At 38.5% G+C, this 19,217-nt stretch overlaps 1 protein-coding gene and 1 long non-coding RNA gene across 11 annotated transcripts in view; one reads left to right on the forward strand and one right to left on the reverse strand.

Moving 5' to 3' along the window:
- The window catches only part of RALGAPA2 (Ral GTPase activating protein catalytic subunit alpha 2), a 327,019-nt gene that overhangs the window by 169,102 nt on the left and 138,700 nt on the right, over positions 1-19,217 (forward strand). For all 10 annotated transcript variants that reach the window (XR_012018147.1, XR_012018153.1, XR_012018148.1 and 7 more), the window contains one exon: positions 17,351-17,479. Coding sequence is in view for 2 of the 10 variants with exons in the window: in XM_072799835.1 (XP_072655936.1) it covers positions 17,351-17,479 (129 nt within the window). In the remaining 8 variants the exon portion in view is untranslated. The remainder of the gene's footprint in view (positions 1-17,350; positions 17,480-19,217) is intronic.
- On the reverse strand, positions 6,033-11,552 carry LOC140617996 (uncharacterized). The gene is made up of 2 exons (XR_012018159.1): positions 11,472-11,552; positions 6,033-8,468 (listed from the first exon to the last, which is right to left on the reverse strand). It is a non-coding gene; the product is annotated as an uncharacterized lncRNA (long non-coding RNA).

Here is a 19,217-nt window from a genome sequence, read left to right on the forward strand (position 1 = left end):
GCCCTTCCTTGAGCAATGAGTGAGTTGGACCAGAGAACCTCTACAGCCCTCCCCTACTGAGCCTTCTTGGATCCTCTGATCCATTTTTAGACATTTTATTATTAGGGTCACATTGTTCTTTCCTAATATAGCAAAAGGTTCAATAATCTTTTCATGTTGAATATTTTCCCTCACCATTGTAACAACCTAGTCAGGTTCTGAGGGCATATATGGCATTAAGATAACACATGAGTATCTGTGGTACCCATCAGATTGTGCAAAGAACCAAGCAAGTGGTACACATGTTACTGGAATTGAACTGATTTGAATACCCTTCTAGCTAAGTTAATTTGAAAGCCGCTCACAGAGGAAGTAGAGTCAATTTGAGCAGAACTACCAAGGAAGGATGGGACTTAAATAGTAGGACAAGAAACAGGGAGGAATTTCACATGTCAGAGATACAGACCTTCTCAGGCCTAGGAAGAGTGACCAGAATGGTTTGTATTAGTGCCAAATGTGTGCCTGGAAATAATGTGCGGACATGAATCTAGACAGCACTGTAGGGAACCTTGATTCAGCATCATTTTCATCTCATGTCTAATGGGGAGCCATTGAACGTTTTGGAGCACAACATTCAGCATTGCCAAAAAGCATTTTAAGACACTTAAACCATAGTTATGTGGGATGGATTATAATCAGGAAGGAATGAGGGCAACAAGCACAGAGAGGGAATTGTTGTAAGAGCCCAGAGGCAAGCTAATGAGGGCCTAACAAGGATTAAAACACAGATGGAGTTTGTATGTATAAATGTATAATGTATAAATTCATTTATTTATATGTGCATATTTCTGTGCATGTGCATATATAGGTTTTATGTATTTTGTGCATTTCTTTGTGTATGAGAAATATTTTGGTAGATTGGATATAGTGGTGAGTGGTGAGTACCCTGAGAAGATAGAGCCTGTTTGCACTATTCCCACTGTCTCTCAAAGTAAAGGTCAACTCAGAAAGCACAATGATGAATTGAGAAAAGGTGGGCGGCAAGGTAGACTGGGACCTGTCTCTTCATCGTGGTCACTGTAGCACAGAGGCGGGCAAAGCAGATGTATAGAGGATACACTGAGGGCTGTCCCTAAAGAATTCTTACCTGGAAAGATTTCCAAGCACATTTCCTCTCCACTTAAGAGAACACATTGTCTAACCCTGTTGGAATTTGAACAGTTGACCTCCAAACTGTAAATTTATTTAGAATTTCTAAAGATCTCTATTATCTTATTTCTTTGTTAGCCGGTTTTGTTACTATTCATTTTTTAAAGTACTTTGACACTTAAAAAAAAGCCTCCCTTATTTTTCTAAAAATATTATTTATGAGTTTGAATTTACTTTTTTAAAAAATTAATGGAATTTTGTTGAATATAAGGGTTTACTACAGCAATACATAAAATAAAACTTTCAAGTTTGGCTTAGTTCTGATGGAAGAATAATATTTACAAAGATAGGTGATATATGTGAATCCTCTCCTAACATGTATTGATAAATTAATAGTAATTCTTATTTTATCACATTCAGGGTGACGCAATGTAGACTCTATCACATAGTTAGTGTTCTACCACTAGGTAGCATCCAGTGGTTTCTGAGTGTTTCCCATAAGGTTTCATGAGAATGTACAAACCACAGATTGGTCAAGTTTTACCAAAAAATTTTTTATTATGACTTTGCTTACCTTTCAGTGACCATGGAGACTTTAGACAGATGACTACACCAAAATAACAACCTGGAGGGTTTTTTTTGTTTGTTTGTTTGTTTGTTTGTTGTTGTTTTTTTGCAGCTGTGAAAGCAATAATTATTTTCATTAAGCTATAAACTGAACCCACTTACCCCTCATACACCTAAATAAGGAAAATAGAAACATGTAGAAGGTAACAGATGGTAGAGGCTTCAGTTAGGAGATTTAACATGTGTGCAGTGAACTTGTTTCACAGATTTAGAAAGGTAAGATGATAGCAGGGGAGGCTGACCTGGAGAGGGAAAGGTTTACCTGAGGCCAGAAACTTGAATTTTGTTTGATTTCCTTTTTGGAGTTAAAGGCATAAAGGCTTTCTTTCAAATGACATTATCAGTGAAGAATATGAATTATGAATTTATTTTTTTAAGATTTTATTTATTCATGAGAGACACAGAGAGGCAGAGACACAGGCAGAGGGAGAAGCAGGCTCCCTGTGAGAAGCCCAATGTGGGACTTGATCCCAAGACCCCAGGGTCATGACCCAAACCAAAGGCAGACGCTCAACCACTGAGCCACCCAGGTGCCCTGAATTTAAATATGAACATAGCCATACGTGTTTAATAAGCATATGCTACATGAAATAAAGCATAAGAATGCAATATAATAGCAACTCAATATATGTGGAAAATTGAAAGATTTTGTCTTTACTAAACTCTTACCATATGGTAAAGTGTATAAGCTGATCTACATCTTTCAGTAGAAAAAAATGTTCTTTTGTGCCAAGTCTCTTTGGAAGAAAACCCTACAGTGGCCTCTAACAAGGCCCAAGTAACCAGAATCTTCCTTATAGAATCCCTGGAGTGCATCCTGTCTTTTCCCAGACAGAATAGGCACTCAATAAATATGTCAATTGATCAAAACTAGCAGGAAAAAAAAAAAAAAGGTCAGCCTCCTCAAACCCATGTGGCATCATGGGGAAGAATAGATGACCAAGTAACTTAGCCAAACCATTCTGCTTGAGGCTTTGGCTCCAATGATCAATTTCAGAGCTGACATGAACTTTTGTCTTTCTATAGAGGTGATCTAGCCATCATTTGTTACCCTAGAACACTGATTCCCAGGCTGGCAGGGGTGTTTGGTGCCCCCTCCCCTCTGGGGACCCTGGGCAATGGCTGGAGATACTTTGGTTGTCACAAGAGGGGAGAGGGTGTGCTGGCATCTAGTGGGTAGAGGCCAGGAATGTTGTTATACATCCTGCAATGTATAGGACCACAGCAAAGATTTTACAGTCCAGTGTCAGTAGTGCTGTGGTTGAGGAACCCTGCCCTAGAATAGTACCTGGGCAGATGACACCAGACTAAATGACAAAACCCAGCAATCAAAACAAGTATGAAAGACTAGTTCTCTGAACCTAATCAAGGAAATTAAACCCTACAAAAATTTAGCTAGGGAGATGAAAGAGAGGCAAATTTTTAGGTTGAACATAATGAAAATTGCCAGTAGTGGACTGTTCTTAAAAGGGGGAGGGGGTTCAATTTCATATGGCCCAATTTATTTTTAAAAAGGAGAAGCAATTTAAGAACTCAAGCATGGAGTGATCACACTAATTCAGAGTTAACATGACAAATAGCTGAGGTGCATGTTGTCAGAAGCCAAATCTGTGGACAGAGCCTAAGGCACTGCAAGTGTGAGGGGAAGTGAAGAGGGGCTCAGGGTGGCTGTGCTCCGCCTGCACACTGCATGCATGCTGCCGAGTGGCTGAGAGGAAGAAGGATGGCAAGGGAACAGCTTGCATGGTGAGGAGTTGGCACACAGGCACAGATCATTGCTTCCTTCAAATGTCTGGAGTCCTGCCTGTGAGCAGAGACAGATCAGGCTGTCTTACCTCCAGAGTGGGGACTGATGGTAGACTCCAGCTCACCATCACAGGCACTTTCTAGCCAGTTGTTCTGTTCAGACATGGCCAGTGATTGATTGGGGGGTTTGTAAGCCTCTCAAGCTCTATCGTGTGTGTCTATGGCCGCTGGTCTGGCTGCCTCCTGGCAGCCTAGGCAAAAAGGCCATCCACTCCAGACTTTGAGCCCTGGCTTTGTGCTGAAGTTGCTGTTTGCTTGAGTCAGCAATTTTTGAAGCCACATAACCTCCCCTGGCCTGAGCTACTTGTTCTGTGAAATGGGGTTGTACTGGCTCTCTTTAGGGCCCTGGGAAAATGAGCAGTAGGCCTTCAGTAGGTACTAGTAGGGTCACTGCAGAAGGGATTCCCCTGTTGTTTGGAAAATCACTTTTTGACATGCAAGAAGAGCTTCTTTTCCCATTTAGAATTCTATGAAGATTTTAAGAAAATTCACATTTTTCTTCAGGTAGAGAAGAACTGAGAGACAGAGGTGACTTCTAGAAGCATTGCAAATTCTTTTACTTGAGGAGGGGTGTGCCTTAACTCCTGTGTGGAAAGGATTGATTTTTGAATATAAGAGATTTTAAATCATGACTGTGGTTTATAACCCATAAAGGATAGATTTGGATACAAGGAAATAACATCAAGAAAAGCATTCTAAATTGCAAGTTTTGTTTCTGTGAGAGAATGCTCTCCTTGTGGGGAATAATCTCTTTTTGTCTTTGATTCCTTTTTAATACATAACAATAAGTGGGAGTGTGGTAATTGCAGACTGTTCAGCTATTAATGCTATTTACTGGAACACATTTTAGAGAGAACATTGTTTTTTGAAGAAACAATAAACAACGGTTTTTCTTTTGTTCTTCCTTGGAAAAATATTCTTTGGTAGGTATTTGTGGGCTAGAGAAATTTTAGAAGAGAACCTTTTAGTAGTAAGACATTAAAATAAAATACCTACCTTACCCCTCCTCCCCTGACCGGAGTCTTGCCATGAATGTGTGCAGCATGGTCCTTCTTTCAAGATCAGGGCCTCTCTGCTTCCCTCCTGGGTTCTCATGAGTGCTGGGCTATGCCTCTCCAGGAGCTCTCTGCTCTTGGCCTGCCCTCACTCAAGGCTATGCAGAGCTGTCCTCTACGCCTGAGGGGTCTTTGCTGGAAGGTAGGGGCCATGCTTTATTCCACATCATTCCCCTTACAGCAATGACATGGTACCTGCAACCGAGTTAGCACTCAAGAACTTTGTCAACTTACTGTGGAATGTTTTTGTAGGGGATTATCAGAATGATGTGGCTTTCATTTTGGACTCTTTTTTAATGAGTGGATTTTTAAAGCAAAAGTACTTTCATTTATTTATTTATTTAGGAGAGAGTGTGAGCAGGGGAGGGGCAGAGGGAGAGGGAAAAAGAGACTCTTAAGCAGGTTCCATGTCCAGTCCAGCATGTAGCTTGACACAGGGCTTGATCTCACAACCTTGACATCATGAGTTGAGCTGAAATGAAGGGTTGGATGCTTAACTGATTGAGCCACCCAGGAACCCCTAATGAGCGGATTTGAAATCAGATCTGTTTCGAGTCTTCTTTTTCAGGTGACCCTAGAAAAATTCATATTTTAATAAGATTGTAATTAAAAATCCTGCTGTAACTTAATATAAACAATGATGTATGAGGCTTTGGAATTTACAAAATACTTTCCAGTCAGTCTCTGTCACCTTTTGTAAGAGCACTATGGAGTATGTTGCATTTTCTTTCCCATCTTACAGATGAAGAAATTGTTGCTCAGGAGACCATGTACCTACCAAGGTCAGAGAGCAAAGTAATGGTATCTTTTAGGAGTCTTATATCCAAATCCTTTCTCTTCCTTCTTCCTCCTCCTCTCTGACATCTGCCTGAAAGCAACTTTGTGTAAAGAAAGTGCTTTTTAAGCCCCATAGGTGAATTTTATTGTATGTAGATCAGAAACCAAAATGTTAAACAGATATTCCTAGAATTTGAAGCAGCAAGCCACTTGTTGACCTGTCAGAGCTCATTTAATTATTCTAGATGATCTAATTCCTTACCTTTACCTCTTTCGTCCTCCTGTGGTGGGATTCACATCCACTCAGTTCTCCATCACAGAAACAGGCAGGCTAGGGAATGCCTCAGACTTGCCAAAACTGTCACTTTCTTAGTGGTTCTAGCCTGAGGTTTCCTCAGAAGTGGGTTGACAGAGCTAGCTCCCTTTGGAATTGTCTCTTTGATTTAAGCTGTTCTTGGGAGCTCATTGTCCAGACACATATTACATTACAAAAAGAAGAACATGTAAGTCTTTTGCCCAAAATGAAACTAAAAATGTTGCCTGTTGGAACTGCTCTCCATATCATTCTAGATGGCCATCTAATGTTGGTAAGATGCGTTTGTAGAGTCTTAGAATCAAATGACCAGCACATAGCCCCTCTTTCTCTTCTTCTTCTTCTTTTTTTTTTTTTTTTTTTTTTTTACATAACATAAAATATGGAAAAATATGGAGCTTTGATTTTGCTCCCACATGCCAGTGGAGTAATTTTACTTACAAGGAAACAAAATAGAGAGCATGCATTTTATGTTATCCTAGAATGAAAAGAAAATATAATAATCATATTCCAAAGTATATTTCTTTTCCAGAAGACAGGCGAGGCTGCAACAGAAAGAGACTTTCCTCTTACCCTTTTCCTGGTTATGGCCTAGCAAAGAGTCTGAAGAACTCCATGCCACCAAGCAGCACACTTTCATCCATACCTGACAACCAGGCTTCTTGATTTCAGCAAAGGAGAAAGAAACACTTTTAAGTGCACCAGACACTTGTCTTTAACAGCATCCTAAGCTCTAAGTCTTTTAGCAGCATTAAATGAACACAGAATCCACAATGATGTGGGTTTTCTAGTATTCCTTTTGAGGGAAAAGTAGGAATCCTGGTTTCTTGTTGGAATTCTGGGAGATTTCTTGGTGTTTTTCCATAGAATTGTTCTAACTACCACCCCTAGGCATACAGTGCCTGTGCTTCATGCACATGCCCAAGTGTACACATATGTACACACACAACTTTAATTTTCATCTAGCAGTTTCCTAAGAATATTTTGGCAGGAGGCTCATTTCTATTTAGAAGATAGCCTTTTATGATCTAATGCCCTCATTTGTTAATATTCCTGTGAGACTGATATGTGTATATTTTGGAAGCACATTTTTAAGCCAGAGCATTTATTGACTTCACTTGAAAGTATAGCTCTATTTTTTTTTTTGAAAGTATAGCTCTAAATAGTGTTATTTGCATTTATAAATGATTATTCGGCAGAGTGAATGGGATGAAAGAATAAATTGTATTCAGACTTAAGTAACATCCTTAGAATAATGCTCTGGCTCTACATATGAGGCCTGTTACTCACAAATGTCAAATGGTGCTTCACTGACCCTGGATTAACATTTTCTCTTCCTAAGGAAGGGGAACATGCTTGGGTTTTGTGTCCAGACCTTTGGACAATTTCTGGCCTTCATTGATCTCCCACTCCATGTGTGTCAGTGAAAACACTGAATGATGCTCTCTTAGATCTTTCTTCTCTAGGTTTTCAAGATTCCAAGGGGATACACTAAATATCCTTGTTACCCAAATTCAGTACAGAGACATTTTCCCTACTTAATTTCTGTACTTTTTCTAAAGTAATACAGGTGTGCGGTCAGACCCTAACTTGGATTCCACCCCGAGAGTGACATGAGTGTTCTGCTTGGTGACATTGGCAATATTGACTGAACCTCACTGCACCTTGCAGCCATGGCATTAGGCAGCACCTGAGTGTATTAAACCTATGGTTTCATCCAAGAATTTCTTACTAATATTCTCAGGAAAATATATTTCTAGGTGATGCGTTCCTGAAACAGGATGAACAGTATGCTGCCTGTGGCTGTAGGACCTATATTAATTCTAGGAGGGCATGTTGCTATCATTGCGGTAATTCCTACATTAATGGTATTACTTGCATGATTATGCTCCATAAGTGCATTTCTAATCTGTAATCTGTGAAGGCAGTGACTCTTTGCCTTTGCTTCTGTGCCAGAACATCGTGAAAGCTATGGAAGAGTGGGGAGGAAGAGCTAGTGGAGAGACTTGAGCTGGCTGCCTCAGAATATCCTGAATATCCTCCTGTCTCACCTCATCCATCCCGCTCCTAGGCCCTTATAAATGCTTGGGGTGTATACAAATGCCTTTCTGCGTCTACTTGTCCCCCAGCATTGTCTACTAGCTTTGGTCCTATTTCAGAGTGCTGCACCTATCTCCAGCACTCTAAGCGTCCTTTGTGCACGCAGGAGTCTGCTGCAGCCTTGACACTTTCACTGTCATCACTCACCAGCAGCAACTTATTGAAGGCCTCATTTGCTGAAGTCCCATTGTCAGGAGTTAATAACTGCTCTGAGCATCTGCATCAACCTCATTAAACCAGCCTGTTGTACAAACTGTAATGTTGTAGATTGAAGGCTATCAGGGTCACAACTAACACAGTCATTACATAGTCAGGCCATGGTGTCTTCAAGGCATGATTGCTGCAGCTGCTAAGTCAAATCTCTTTACGACCCTCCAACAGTTTTTTTCATCTTACGGAATCATAAATGTGCTGGAATTTCCTGATGGGTTTGCCATCTCTGTGGTAGTCTCCCCTAGTGAGCTGTGAAATGCCCATTATAAGAAACACACATAAGGGACACCTGGGTGGCTCAGCGGTTTAGCACCTACCTTGGGCTCAGGGCGTGATCCTGGAGTTCTGGGATCGAGTCCCACATCGGGCTCCTTGCATGGAGCCTGCTTCTCCCTCTGCCTGTGTCTCTGCCTCTGTGTGTGTCTCTCATGAATAAATAAATATGTAATCTTTTAAAAAAAAAAAAAGAAACACACGTGACTGCAGCTCCTCCTGATCCATGGCCTGCAAGCAGGGTATTGTTGGTCAGAGTAAAAGGGGCTCTAATTTCGTTCATGTTGCTGAGGATTTAGAGGTGAGAGAATAACTCAATTCATATGACAGAGGGTAAGTTCTTTCTCAGAGCATCTGATCTCCGAATACCCTGAGCATCCTTATGCTAATTTGCTAAGCTCCAAAAATATTTTGAGAACAGGTTGAATGCCATGTCATAGGCTCTGGCTTTTTCCCCACCCCAGAAACAACAGGCCTTTCCATTTTAAACCTCCACATTCTCTCTAAGATGAAGAAACATGTTCACTCTCACAGCTTTATATTCAGTTGTGTCCTGGAGATTACAGCCAGGGCAGTTAGGTAAGAAAATGAGATAAACGGCATCCAAACTGGAAAGCAAGAAGGAAAGTTCTCTATAGTCACAGATAATATAATCTTGTATAGAAAACCCTAAGGAATTCCCACAATCACAAAAAAACTCCTGTTAGAATGAAAACATGAATTCGGCAAAGTTGCAGGATACCAAATCTATATACAAAATTAACTGTGTTTCTGTATACCACAATGGACAATATGAAAATAAAATTAAGACAGTTTAATTTACAGTAGTATCAGAGTGAACAAAATGTTTTAGTAATAAATTTAACTTAGGAAATGAAAGATATACTAAAAACTATAAAACATTGCTGTAAGAAATTAAAGAAGACTAAAATAAATGGGAAAATGTCCCATATCCCTGAATTGGAATACTTAATATTGTTAAGATAACAATATTCCCCAAACTGATTTGTAAATTCAATAGGATCCTTATGAAAATTCCAGTGGCCTTTCTTCCAGAAATGGAAAAGCTTATCCTAAAATTTTTAGGCAATTACAAGAAATCTCAAATAGCTAAGACAATCTTGAAAAAGAACAAAGCTAGAGGACTGACAGTTGCTTTTCAAAATTCACTACAAAGCTACTGTAATCAAAATGGTGTTGGTGCTAGTAAAAACTTGGATATATAGATGAATGGAATAGAATTGAGAGTCCAGAAATAAACTCCTATATCTCTGGTCAACAGATTTCTGACAAGGGGGCCAAGATGGTTAAGTGCGAGAATAATCTCTTCAACAAGCGGTACTCAGGCAACTGAATATCCTTGTGCAAAAGTATGCAGTTGGATTCCTCCCTCACACCATTAACACAAAAGACACTAACACAAAATGGATCAAATATATTAATGTAAAATGGACCAAAGACCTAAATATATGAACTAAAACTATAAAACTCTTAGAAGAAATTATTAGATTTGCCATCAAAGCACAAGCAACAAAAGAAAAAAATGCTAAAAGTACACTTCATGAAAATTAAAAATTTTTCTACACCAGAGGACACTATCAAACAAGTAAAAGACAACCCACAAAATAGTAGAATATATTTGCAAATCCTGTATCTGAGAAGAGTCTAGTGCCCAGAATACATGAAGTATTATAACTCAGTAGCCAAAAGACAATAGATGAAAGATTTAGACATTTCTCCAAAGAAGATATAATGACCATCAAGCATGGGAAAAGATGTTCAGCACCATTAGTCACCAGGGAAATAAAAAAAACAAAGCTATAGAGAGATACCACTTAACACTCACTAGAATGGCTATCATACTTTTTAAAACATACAAAAAATAAGTGTTGTCAAAGAAGTGGAGGAATTAGAACCCTTCATATGTTACTGGTAAGAATGTGAAGTGGTAAAGCTGCCACGGAAAACAGTTTGTTACTTCCTCCAAAGTTAAAACATAGAATCACCATATGAACCAGCAATTCCATTCCTAGGTATATACCCAGAAGTATTGACAGTAAGTATTCAAATGAAAATTGGTGCACAGATTTTCATAGTAGCACTATTCACAATCACCAAAAGTGAAAACAACCCAAATGTCCATCAGCAGATGAAAGGATAAACAAAATGTAGTGTATCAGCACAGTGGAATATTACTGAGCCATAAAAAGGAATAAAGTATTGCTACATGCTGCAACATGGATGAACTGTGAAAAACCTGCCAGGTGAGAGCCAGGTAAAAAAAATACCACATAGTGTATGAGTCTATATTCTGGAAAGCCCAGGGCAGGCATATCCACAGAGACAGAAAAGTAGGTGAGTGGCTGACTGGTGGGCAGAAATGGAGAATGACTGCTAATGGGTAGAGGGTTTTCGTTTTGGAGAGATGAAGGTAGTTTTAAATTAGTGGTGATAGTGCACAATTTTATGAATCTACTGAAAACGACTGAGTTGTACGCTTTAAAATGTTTTTTACTTGAGAGAGAAAGAGAAAAAGAAAGGAAGAAAGAAAGAAAAAAGAAAGAAGGAAACAGAGGACATGAGCAGAGGGAGAAGCAGGCTCCCGATATGGGACTTGAGCAGGGAGCCCAATATGGGACTTGATACCAGGATCCCGGAATCATGACCTGAGCCAAAGGCAGATGCTTAACCAACTAAGCCACCCAGGAGCCCCTGAGTTGTACCCTTTAAAGGGTGAATTTTATTACATGTAAATTATATCTCAATAAAGCTCTCCCTGGTGGTCTAGTGGTTAGTATTTAGCACTCTCAATAACACTCTTACAGATAAGAAAGAGAAGCAATCAAGACAACCTGGTCACATACCAACTTCAATATAAAATAAAATTCATATAATGTTTCTTAAAATCAATTAATCAACCAGTCAGTCCCCCATTTTTCCTGAAGCAGTCAGACAGTCTCTCCACTTGAAAGCTAGCAGAATATTTCCTCACAGATGCAGGATTAACTACAAGCAATCATAAAAGCATTCAAGGCTCTCTTCAGGGCTGAGGGTTGCAGTGACTTTCTCTGCCACCTGCCTGATGTTCGGTCACTCCTGAAATCCTGATTCCATGCAAATGGCCATAGCAGTTCCTGTGGCCATCAGAAGTTCATTTTAGGTTTCTCACTCCCTTTTACCTTTGCATCCTGCTGTCAGGGAAGCTCAGTGTCTTCTCCACAGCATATTTCATGATGAGAAGTACTAGGGGACTTTGTTTTTCTAGCTACAGAACCCAATTACTCTGACCCAATTACTCTGTCCTGTCATATTTCTTCTGGCCTTGGTAACATAGTTACACCCAGAGAGGTCACATTTGTCCAGCATTTACAAAAATCTCTGCTTTTTCTCCAAACAGATCATAACCATATTTGGCCCTTTTAATGGATAACATGTAGCATATTCTTTGACTCAGATCTTGAAAGGAATTTTTAGCTTTCTTCTGCTGTGTTTTTATTTTCAGTGACTTTTCCAGAAGCACAGTGCTCATGACATGATCTGCTGAGATTCTTTTAAAGGCCAGAATAATAATAACCACTTTATTTTTATACGTAAAAAGTCCTATCTGAACCAATGTAGAGAATGAAGAGGCCAGGTTGCAGCTATGGTATGTAAAGGGTGTCTTTTGCACAGAGCTGAAGGCACAGAGACCTACTAGCTGAAGAAAGGGGCCAAGGCCTTGGGACTTTGAGGGATCTGTTCTTCCAGTAACTAAAATTTTTTTTGTCACTCGGCATTTCTGAGCTGGCTAATAGATAATTGATACTTCAAATATGTCCTCAAGGTACTGCAGGTTTGTAGCTGCCTTTTTAATTGTCAAAGTTTAAATTATATCCAGGGTTAGTGTTAAAAGTATCCTTTTGCATTCAAATATTTTGATAATTAGAAATTCTATTTGGGTGTGAAATGAGTTGAACCTTTTCATTAACCAGATTAATGAGATAACTAGATCTGAACATTATGCCTGTTACCAAACAAAAGAGCTCCCTCTAGATTTTTCTAGATAAAAGGCAGGTATCTTTGAAAAATAGTGAAATTATTCATTATGTAGCATTTTATTTTTCTTAAAGTAAAAAATTAAGAAGGAGATTAGTGATTTTTTTCTATACATGAATTTTATTTCTTAACAATTCTCTTTGGCCTCCTGGAAGGTCTGTGTGACTTTAGGTGGAATAACCGGATCTGTTTGCTCCTGAGGAGCAGGCACGAGTCCGCTGAGGAAAGGCAGGGAGACAGATGGTCGGCTATTGTGTTACAACCATCATCTGCTGGGCCGTGAGCAAATATTAAGTGAATAATATATATGTAATTGGTGTGAAAGTACAGTTGCAACATTTCTAATTCCATTTGAATGATGGCTACTTCTTGAACATTTGTGTTTCATAGAATACTATATTGAAATGTTTTTGTTTACAGGGTTAATCCATTTTAAACTGCTTTAAAGTGAACATTTTCCCCCATTTTTGACACCACTGTGCAATATTTTGAATTGAAATGGCCTGTAATGGCCCTTTTTTTATTTTCCATAACAACACGAGCACTAAATTATAGCTGTGCAATTATGTAGACAATGGAAATGCTTCCAGAATGAATCCTTCCTTTTAAATTTTCATTTTGTGTAATTGTTGGAAGGTTTGGAGCCATAATAAACAAAATTATTTTACACATTTATCGTTCTAAAGGTCAATTATAAGAGAACTAAAGAAACAACACTATGCAAAATGAATAAACCAATTTCTATTGCCATCACCATATGTTTTTCTTATCACTTATGGTTTTTCCAGTTACTGTGTACATAGCATTCAATTAAAGCGATTCATTTACCAGGCTGAATGTGGTTTGTGTTTATAGAACGGTGCTTTGGAGGAGAGGAAACAACACGCCTCTATTTGAATTACCTGATTTTTTGTAAGATCAGTGATAAGAGGCAGATGTTCTCGCCAGTTACTTTCTCATAAGCCGGAATCTTTTGATAAGCTGCAAACTCACAATTATCATCTTACAATCCACTTTCGCACTCAATGTGTACAATGCATGTGGACCTTTAACCAAAAACAGGAGAGAATACTACTTTGGTGGTCTGTTTGCTATATTGCAGTATATTGCAGAATGAAGTTTATTTCCTTTGAGCAAAAACGTGTAAAAGAGTTTTGTCTGTGCTTCATACTGGTCAATTTTCAAGAATAAACTTGATTCCTGTTTTAGAGTCCATTTTTCATTGGACTTCTTGTTTTACTTAATTGTTTTTAGCCTGTTTAGAGTGTGGGAAAAGAAACTAATTTTTGCTACCAGATTCACTTGTTTTGGGTAAATTCTGTAACTCCTATAAATTCTAGAATGAAAGCTAGAAAATCTAAAAATATCATTTTCCTATTTTTATTTTATTATTTGCCGTGGAAATTCTATATACATTATAGCTAATTGCTAGAATGCTTTGCTAAGAATGTTATTTGAGAGTATTAATTTCTAGAGTTTTTTAATATCTGAATTAATGTAATCTGAGAGGCTTATTTATGCCACCTTTGAATCTTTTGCTCTTTCTGAATATCAACACTGAATTCTACGAAGTAAATCCACAAAGTAAATTCTAGAAAGTAAAATCCTTCAGAGTCCTTACCTTTTTGGGGAAAAAAAATTGTTACTGTATTTATTTGATGGCCCTTTTCAGTTTAGAAGGACATGTGTTCACATATATACTTCAGATATGAAGATATATGTGTCCATCTTTCATGGAAGAGAAGCATGAAGCATGAAGCCCTAAGCATGACATGATCAGCCCATAGTCAAATACACTAGGCCTTGAACCCAAGCCACAAGGCTCCAGTCCTAGATCTCTTTTCATCAAGCAGGGTTTGTGTGCAGGAGCATTTCCCACTTGTGGTCACAAAAATGGAGGTTTCACTAAATAGCATCCAGTCACCCAGTAAGAACGACAGCCTTTTTCTTCACCTTCACTGGTCCTTGAGACTCTTAGGTAGGCCAGCTGGAGCAGGGACAGAGCTTTTACACCACGCTGAGGATCAAGCTCCCCTTTATGACAAGGGGAGCCTCTGTCAGTGCTATTTAACAGAAATTTGGTAGCCTTGCTTTACCATAATTGTATTAGAAATACATAAAAAAAATAAAGCTTATTTTTTATTTGTGATGTAGGATACTAGTTTTCCAGAATAATCTTATTTAAGTTAAAAAAAAAGTGAGTTGCTTTCAAAAACAGACAAATAATGCTCACTTTGGACATGGATATGGCAAAAGGCACAACGTCGTACATGAATAATTAACATTTGGGAAGCAGCTTCCTGTCTTCTCTACATATGAAGCCCAGGAAAGTGTGTGGAAATTTTCACAGTTTCCAGATTTTTATTTTTCCAGAGATTCCAGCCATAGCTGTGATTTTACTGTATGGAAGGGAAGGTGAAAGAAAGATTCTACTAGAAATGAGTAGAGCCTTTGGTGGATGTGCCTTTATTGGGAACATGCAGCTGCTCTTTTGAGCACCACACAGTTATTCCTAATTTTAACATGTTACCACAAAGATAGAATCTTTGGGTTGTTCCATTTCAGTGTGGATAAGCAAAATAAGCAGGCATATGGCCATAATTTGGCTGACTGGCCATATAGTTCCCTCTTTGACTCCCACATTACCCCTACCCCAGTGCTGACTGTAACTGGCGACAACTACCCAGGCCCTGCTTCTCCTCAGGGCTCTGTCTTACGTGGGTGGCAGGGTTGGGTAGGCTAGCCATCTGTTACTTTGCCCTCTCTTTCCAATCTTCTTGCCCATAGAAACAGGTTCCGTTGAAGTGACTGGCCCAGATCCAGGGGGTGTGGAACTTTATCTCAGCTCCATGCATTTCTGCTGTCTTTAGCATCAATGGGAACTTAGTAATTTTTTGTGAATGCCCCATTTACAGAGCATTACCTTTATGCAGATAAATCTTGTGAAGCAAAATGGATTTCATGTACAAATTCGAGCCCTAGATTCTTAAAGAATTCAGTTCATAATTCCCACAAATTTGTCCCAGAAAAGCATTTTTTAAAAGTTAAACTCTAAATTCCAGTGGTGAAATTGGCTTATTTAAGTTATATGCCAAATATTTTTAAAAATCCACAGAGTTCAAAGCTCAGTTCCTCATCTCAACAGATGGAATTAGCACAAACATAACAAAGTTAACATCATGGTTGTTTGCATTATTAATCTTCAGATGCATGGCATTCTGCTACCTTGCTGGCCAGGTTTGCATGAATCCTTTCACTGCAGCATATGTCAACAGAAATGTGTTTCCATCTGCTGCCGGGTAGCTTGATGCCTGATATTCCGAGACAAGGCCCAGCACAATGCGTACCTCTGTGAGTAATTACAGGTGTGTGGTGAGGAGCCCAGGGCATTAATCAGAGGTTTAATTATGAAAAAGGTGGATCTTTTGTTCCACTCTTGGAACATGAGTTTACTACACACTTTCTAAACTACAGCATCCATCTGCTGAGCCCCTTAGAATGTTTGCCTTGGCTGATATGGACCCTAAAGTGTATCAAAGGACGTGATTAAAGTCAGGTTAAACATTAACCTGGGAGAAGTGTGGGTCAGGTTTTTCCCTTCCTTCCTTCCTTCCTTCCTTCCTTCCTTCCTTCCTTCCTTCCTTCCTCCCTCCCTCCCTCCCTCCCTCCCTCCCTCCCTCCCTCCCTCCCTTCCTTCCTTCCTCTGTCTGTTTATCTATTTTTGGTATAGGACAAATTCTGAAATGCTAAAACTTTAAATTAGTACTTGCTAAACTATTTACCATATCTGAGCTCTAAAAGAGTAAGCATTGTACAGTCATTTTAAGGATATAAACAACACAATTTGTAGAAACTAAATGAATCCACTATGTAAGGGAAAAAATAAATCTTGGGAAAAAATGTATTGAGAACACATAAAAATTCTCTTTCAAGATTACATGTTGTGAAATGAGGTTATTTTTGTTACAAAGGACTTAACATATTAGAATTTGGCATGTTGCTACTACTTTGCTCTAACTTAAGCAAATTAAATCAGGATTATTTTAAAGAGTTTCTTAAATAGCCACACTGAAATCTGAGAAAAGAAACTAGATTTTTTTTTTTTTGCATTATGCCTCTTGCTTGTTTTTTGAGACTAACTATAGGTTAAATAACTACAAGACATATAAAGTCTAGTACGTCAGTAGGTTTGATTAATGTGCATGGTCTAGAACTGCATAAAGAAGTTTGTGGTTTTCTGACTAATCCCCCATGTACACACACATTTGCACAGATGGTTACAGAGATGTGTCCTGGCCGTGGGTAGTAGGAATGCTGCCCAGTAGTGGAGTCCTGCTTTGCCACAGGCTGGAATGTGGTGGCTGCCTCACAACAGAGCTGGTGGGCAGGGGCTAGCCTCCCACCCACCAAGGACAAACAGGCCATTCCAGTCACAAGAACACCAGGTGTCTGGGCAGTTGATGGTATTCACACTGCACACCATGTAAAAGGCAACTGCTGTATTTGCACTTTTGCATCATGATCACACTTGTACCCAGAGCCATCCCAACTGCCTGAGCTTAGAATATTACTGCTCTCCATTCATTCCCATTGATTAACACAGAATTATCCAAAAAGTGAAAATTTCCATCTCTTAGCCTACTTGTGACTTTTTCACGTAACAATGTGCTTTAACTTTTGAAAGTTGAAGACTACTAGAAATGATAAATGTTTGCAGGTTTTATTTGTATACCTACCTCAGCACTCCTATAGGTTGTCCAAAGAGCTCACCTTTAGGTAAAAGAAGGAGTGTCTAGTCCCAACGCCATGATTTAGATTTGGGGCATGTCATCTTACAACTTAGTGTCCATTCTTTTATCTGTAAAATGGGTACAATAGCCCTTGAACTAACTCATCTCCCAGTTTGCCTTTTACTGAAAAATTTCTGTGACCTGTGTTCCCTCAGATTATCATACAGTGGCCATATGTATACTTGCTTTGTTATTGAAAATTACAGTTGTGTTTTTTTATCTTCCTTTTTAAGGATATCTTAAACACCATTATAAGGCACTGTCCACCCCGCTTCTTCTCCTTGGGTTTGCCTGGCTTCTCAATGCTGGTAGGGGACTTCATCACAGCTGCTGCCAGGGTCCTCAGTACAGACACGCCAGCGGTGAGTATGACAATGCTCAGCATCCAAACTCCCAGGAGGCTTCGCAATCACTAACAAGGTTCAGATTTCTCCACTCTTAACAGGTGTTGACTCATTAGTGCAATGTGAAACTGGGCTCTCGGGTAGATGCCCTGGCAGCTGATGTGTGAAATTGTAGGATAAGATGACACACTGGTATTGGGAAGGCGTTTCATCAAAAGGCCAGAGTGTGAAAAATCATATCCTCACTAATATTTCAGCACATTTACACAGTCACAAGCAGGACTTGTCTTAGAGTCTATTAGCATTTTCCAGTAAATGGTGGCACAGAGAGATGTCTGCAGTAAAGAGAGAAATTTATCCCTTATTTTATCAATAATTTTTAAAATAATTATCTTGCTTATTATAAGTCTAATAGAAAATATATTTTTAAAATGTTAGAAATATTAGAACACTTAAATTTTAAGCAGATAATAAATAGATATTTTTAATGTATAATAAAACTGGCAAAATTCTTGTACTAAAAAATTAGAATCAAATAGACTAAGTGAACATTCAGGGCTGCAAAAAGAAATTATTTGCAATTTCCACATTTACCTCCACTATTAGGGCAATGTGTTAATGCCTTTTGAGAGAATACTCTTATACATTTAAATTTAAAGGGCCTCTCAAAAAAAAACAAAAAAAATAAAAATAAAAAATAAAGGGCCTCTCATTTTTGTGCTCTATACAACTGTTATCTGTTCAGACTCAATTGTTTTTCTTTGCAAATGGCATAAGTGAAATAAGCTTTACTGTTTGCCAGGGACTTGTATTGAAATCAATATGAGTATCTAGGTATGCAAATTTTATTTGACATGTTTTTACTTTTTCACTCTACTTATTTCTCCTGTTCAGGGTAAATTCAAATCCAAACCTGGATTTTAAATTAAGTTGTTTTTTAATACTGTATATAGCTGGCATTTCACGCTGGTATTTTTATGTGCTAACTTCTTCTTATAAAGTAAAAAGCAAAAGGAAGGGAAAAGAGGAGAGACAGGGAAGGATGAAAGAAGAAAAGAAAGATAGAAAAAAAGAAAAATGTTGAGTTTATTCAACTTTTTTGGTAAAGAATATGACAAATTTTTATTCTTCTTTATTTCTGAAGAAAATTGTAGGATAATCATTCTCAAAGAACCTTCACATTTATTTTTAAGCATTTAGATCAACATTGAAGAAACTCACAGGATATAGTGTTAATATCTGTGCGTGAGTTTCTAGCAGCCACGATAGAATCACATGCAGACCCCAGAGGGACAGCAATAGAATAGTTCTGTGGTGAGAAGTGGAGGGGAAAACATGTACTAGAAAGATCTTCAAAAAAAAAAAAAAAAAAAAGAAAAATCTAGAAAGATCTTCATGGGAGAAATGATGCTAAAGCAGAGACCTGAAATATCATCAGTGAGTGTTCATCAGATAAATGGGGACAGCAGGAGGCACCCCTTATCCTGAGATACTTATTGAGCACCCACTGGGGTAGAGAAGTAGTGAAAACCATCTAGCCCCTGTCTTTGTTGGGGTTATAAACATGAAATGACTATATTACGTGTCAGAAAATGATGTATGCAAAGAAAAAAAACAAAGCAGGGGTGCTGGGGACCATGGTGGAATGACATAATGTCTTCAAGTCACTTTAAAGTATTGAAAGTGGAAACTTCTTAGTGAATTTTAAATATTGAAATGAAAAAAAAAAAAAAGAAAAGAAAAGGATACAGATGAG

Source organism: Canis lupus, chromosome 26 (genome assembly GCF_048164855.1).
Source record: "Canis lupus baileyi chromosome 26, mCanLup2.hap1, whole genome shotgun sequence".
Taxonomy (NCBI): domain Eukaryota; kingdom Metazoa; phylum Chordata; class Mammalia; order Carnivora; family Canidae; genus Canis; species Canis lupus.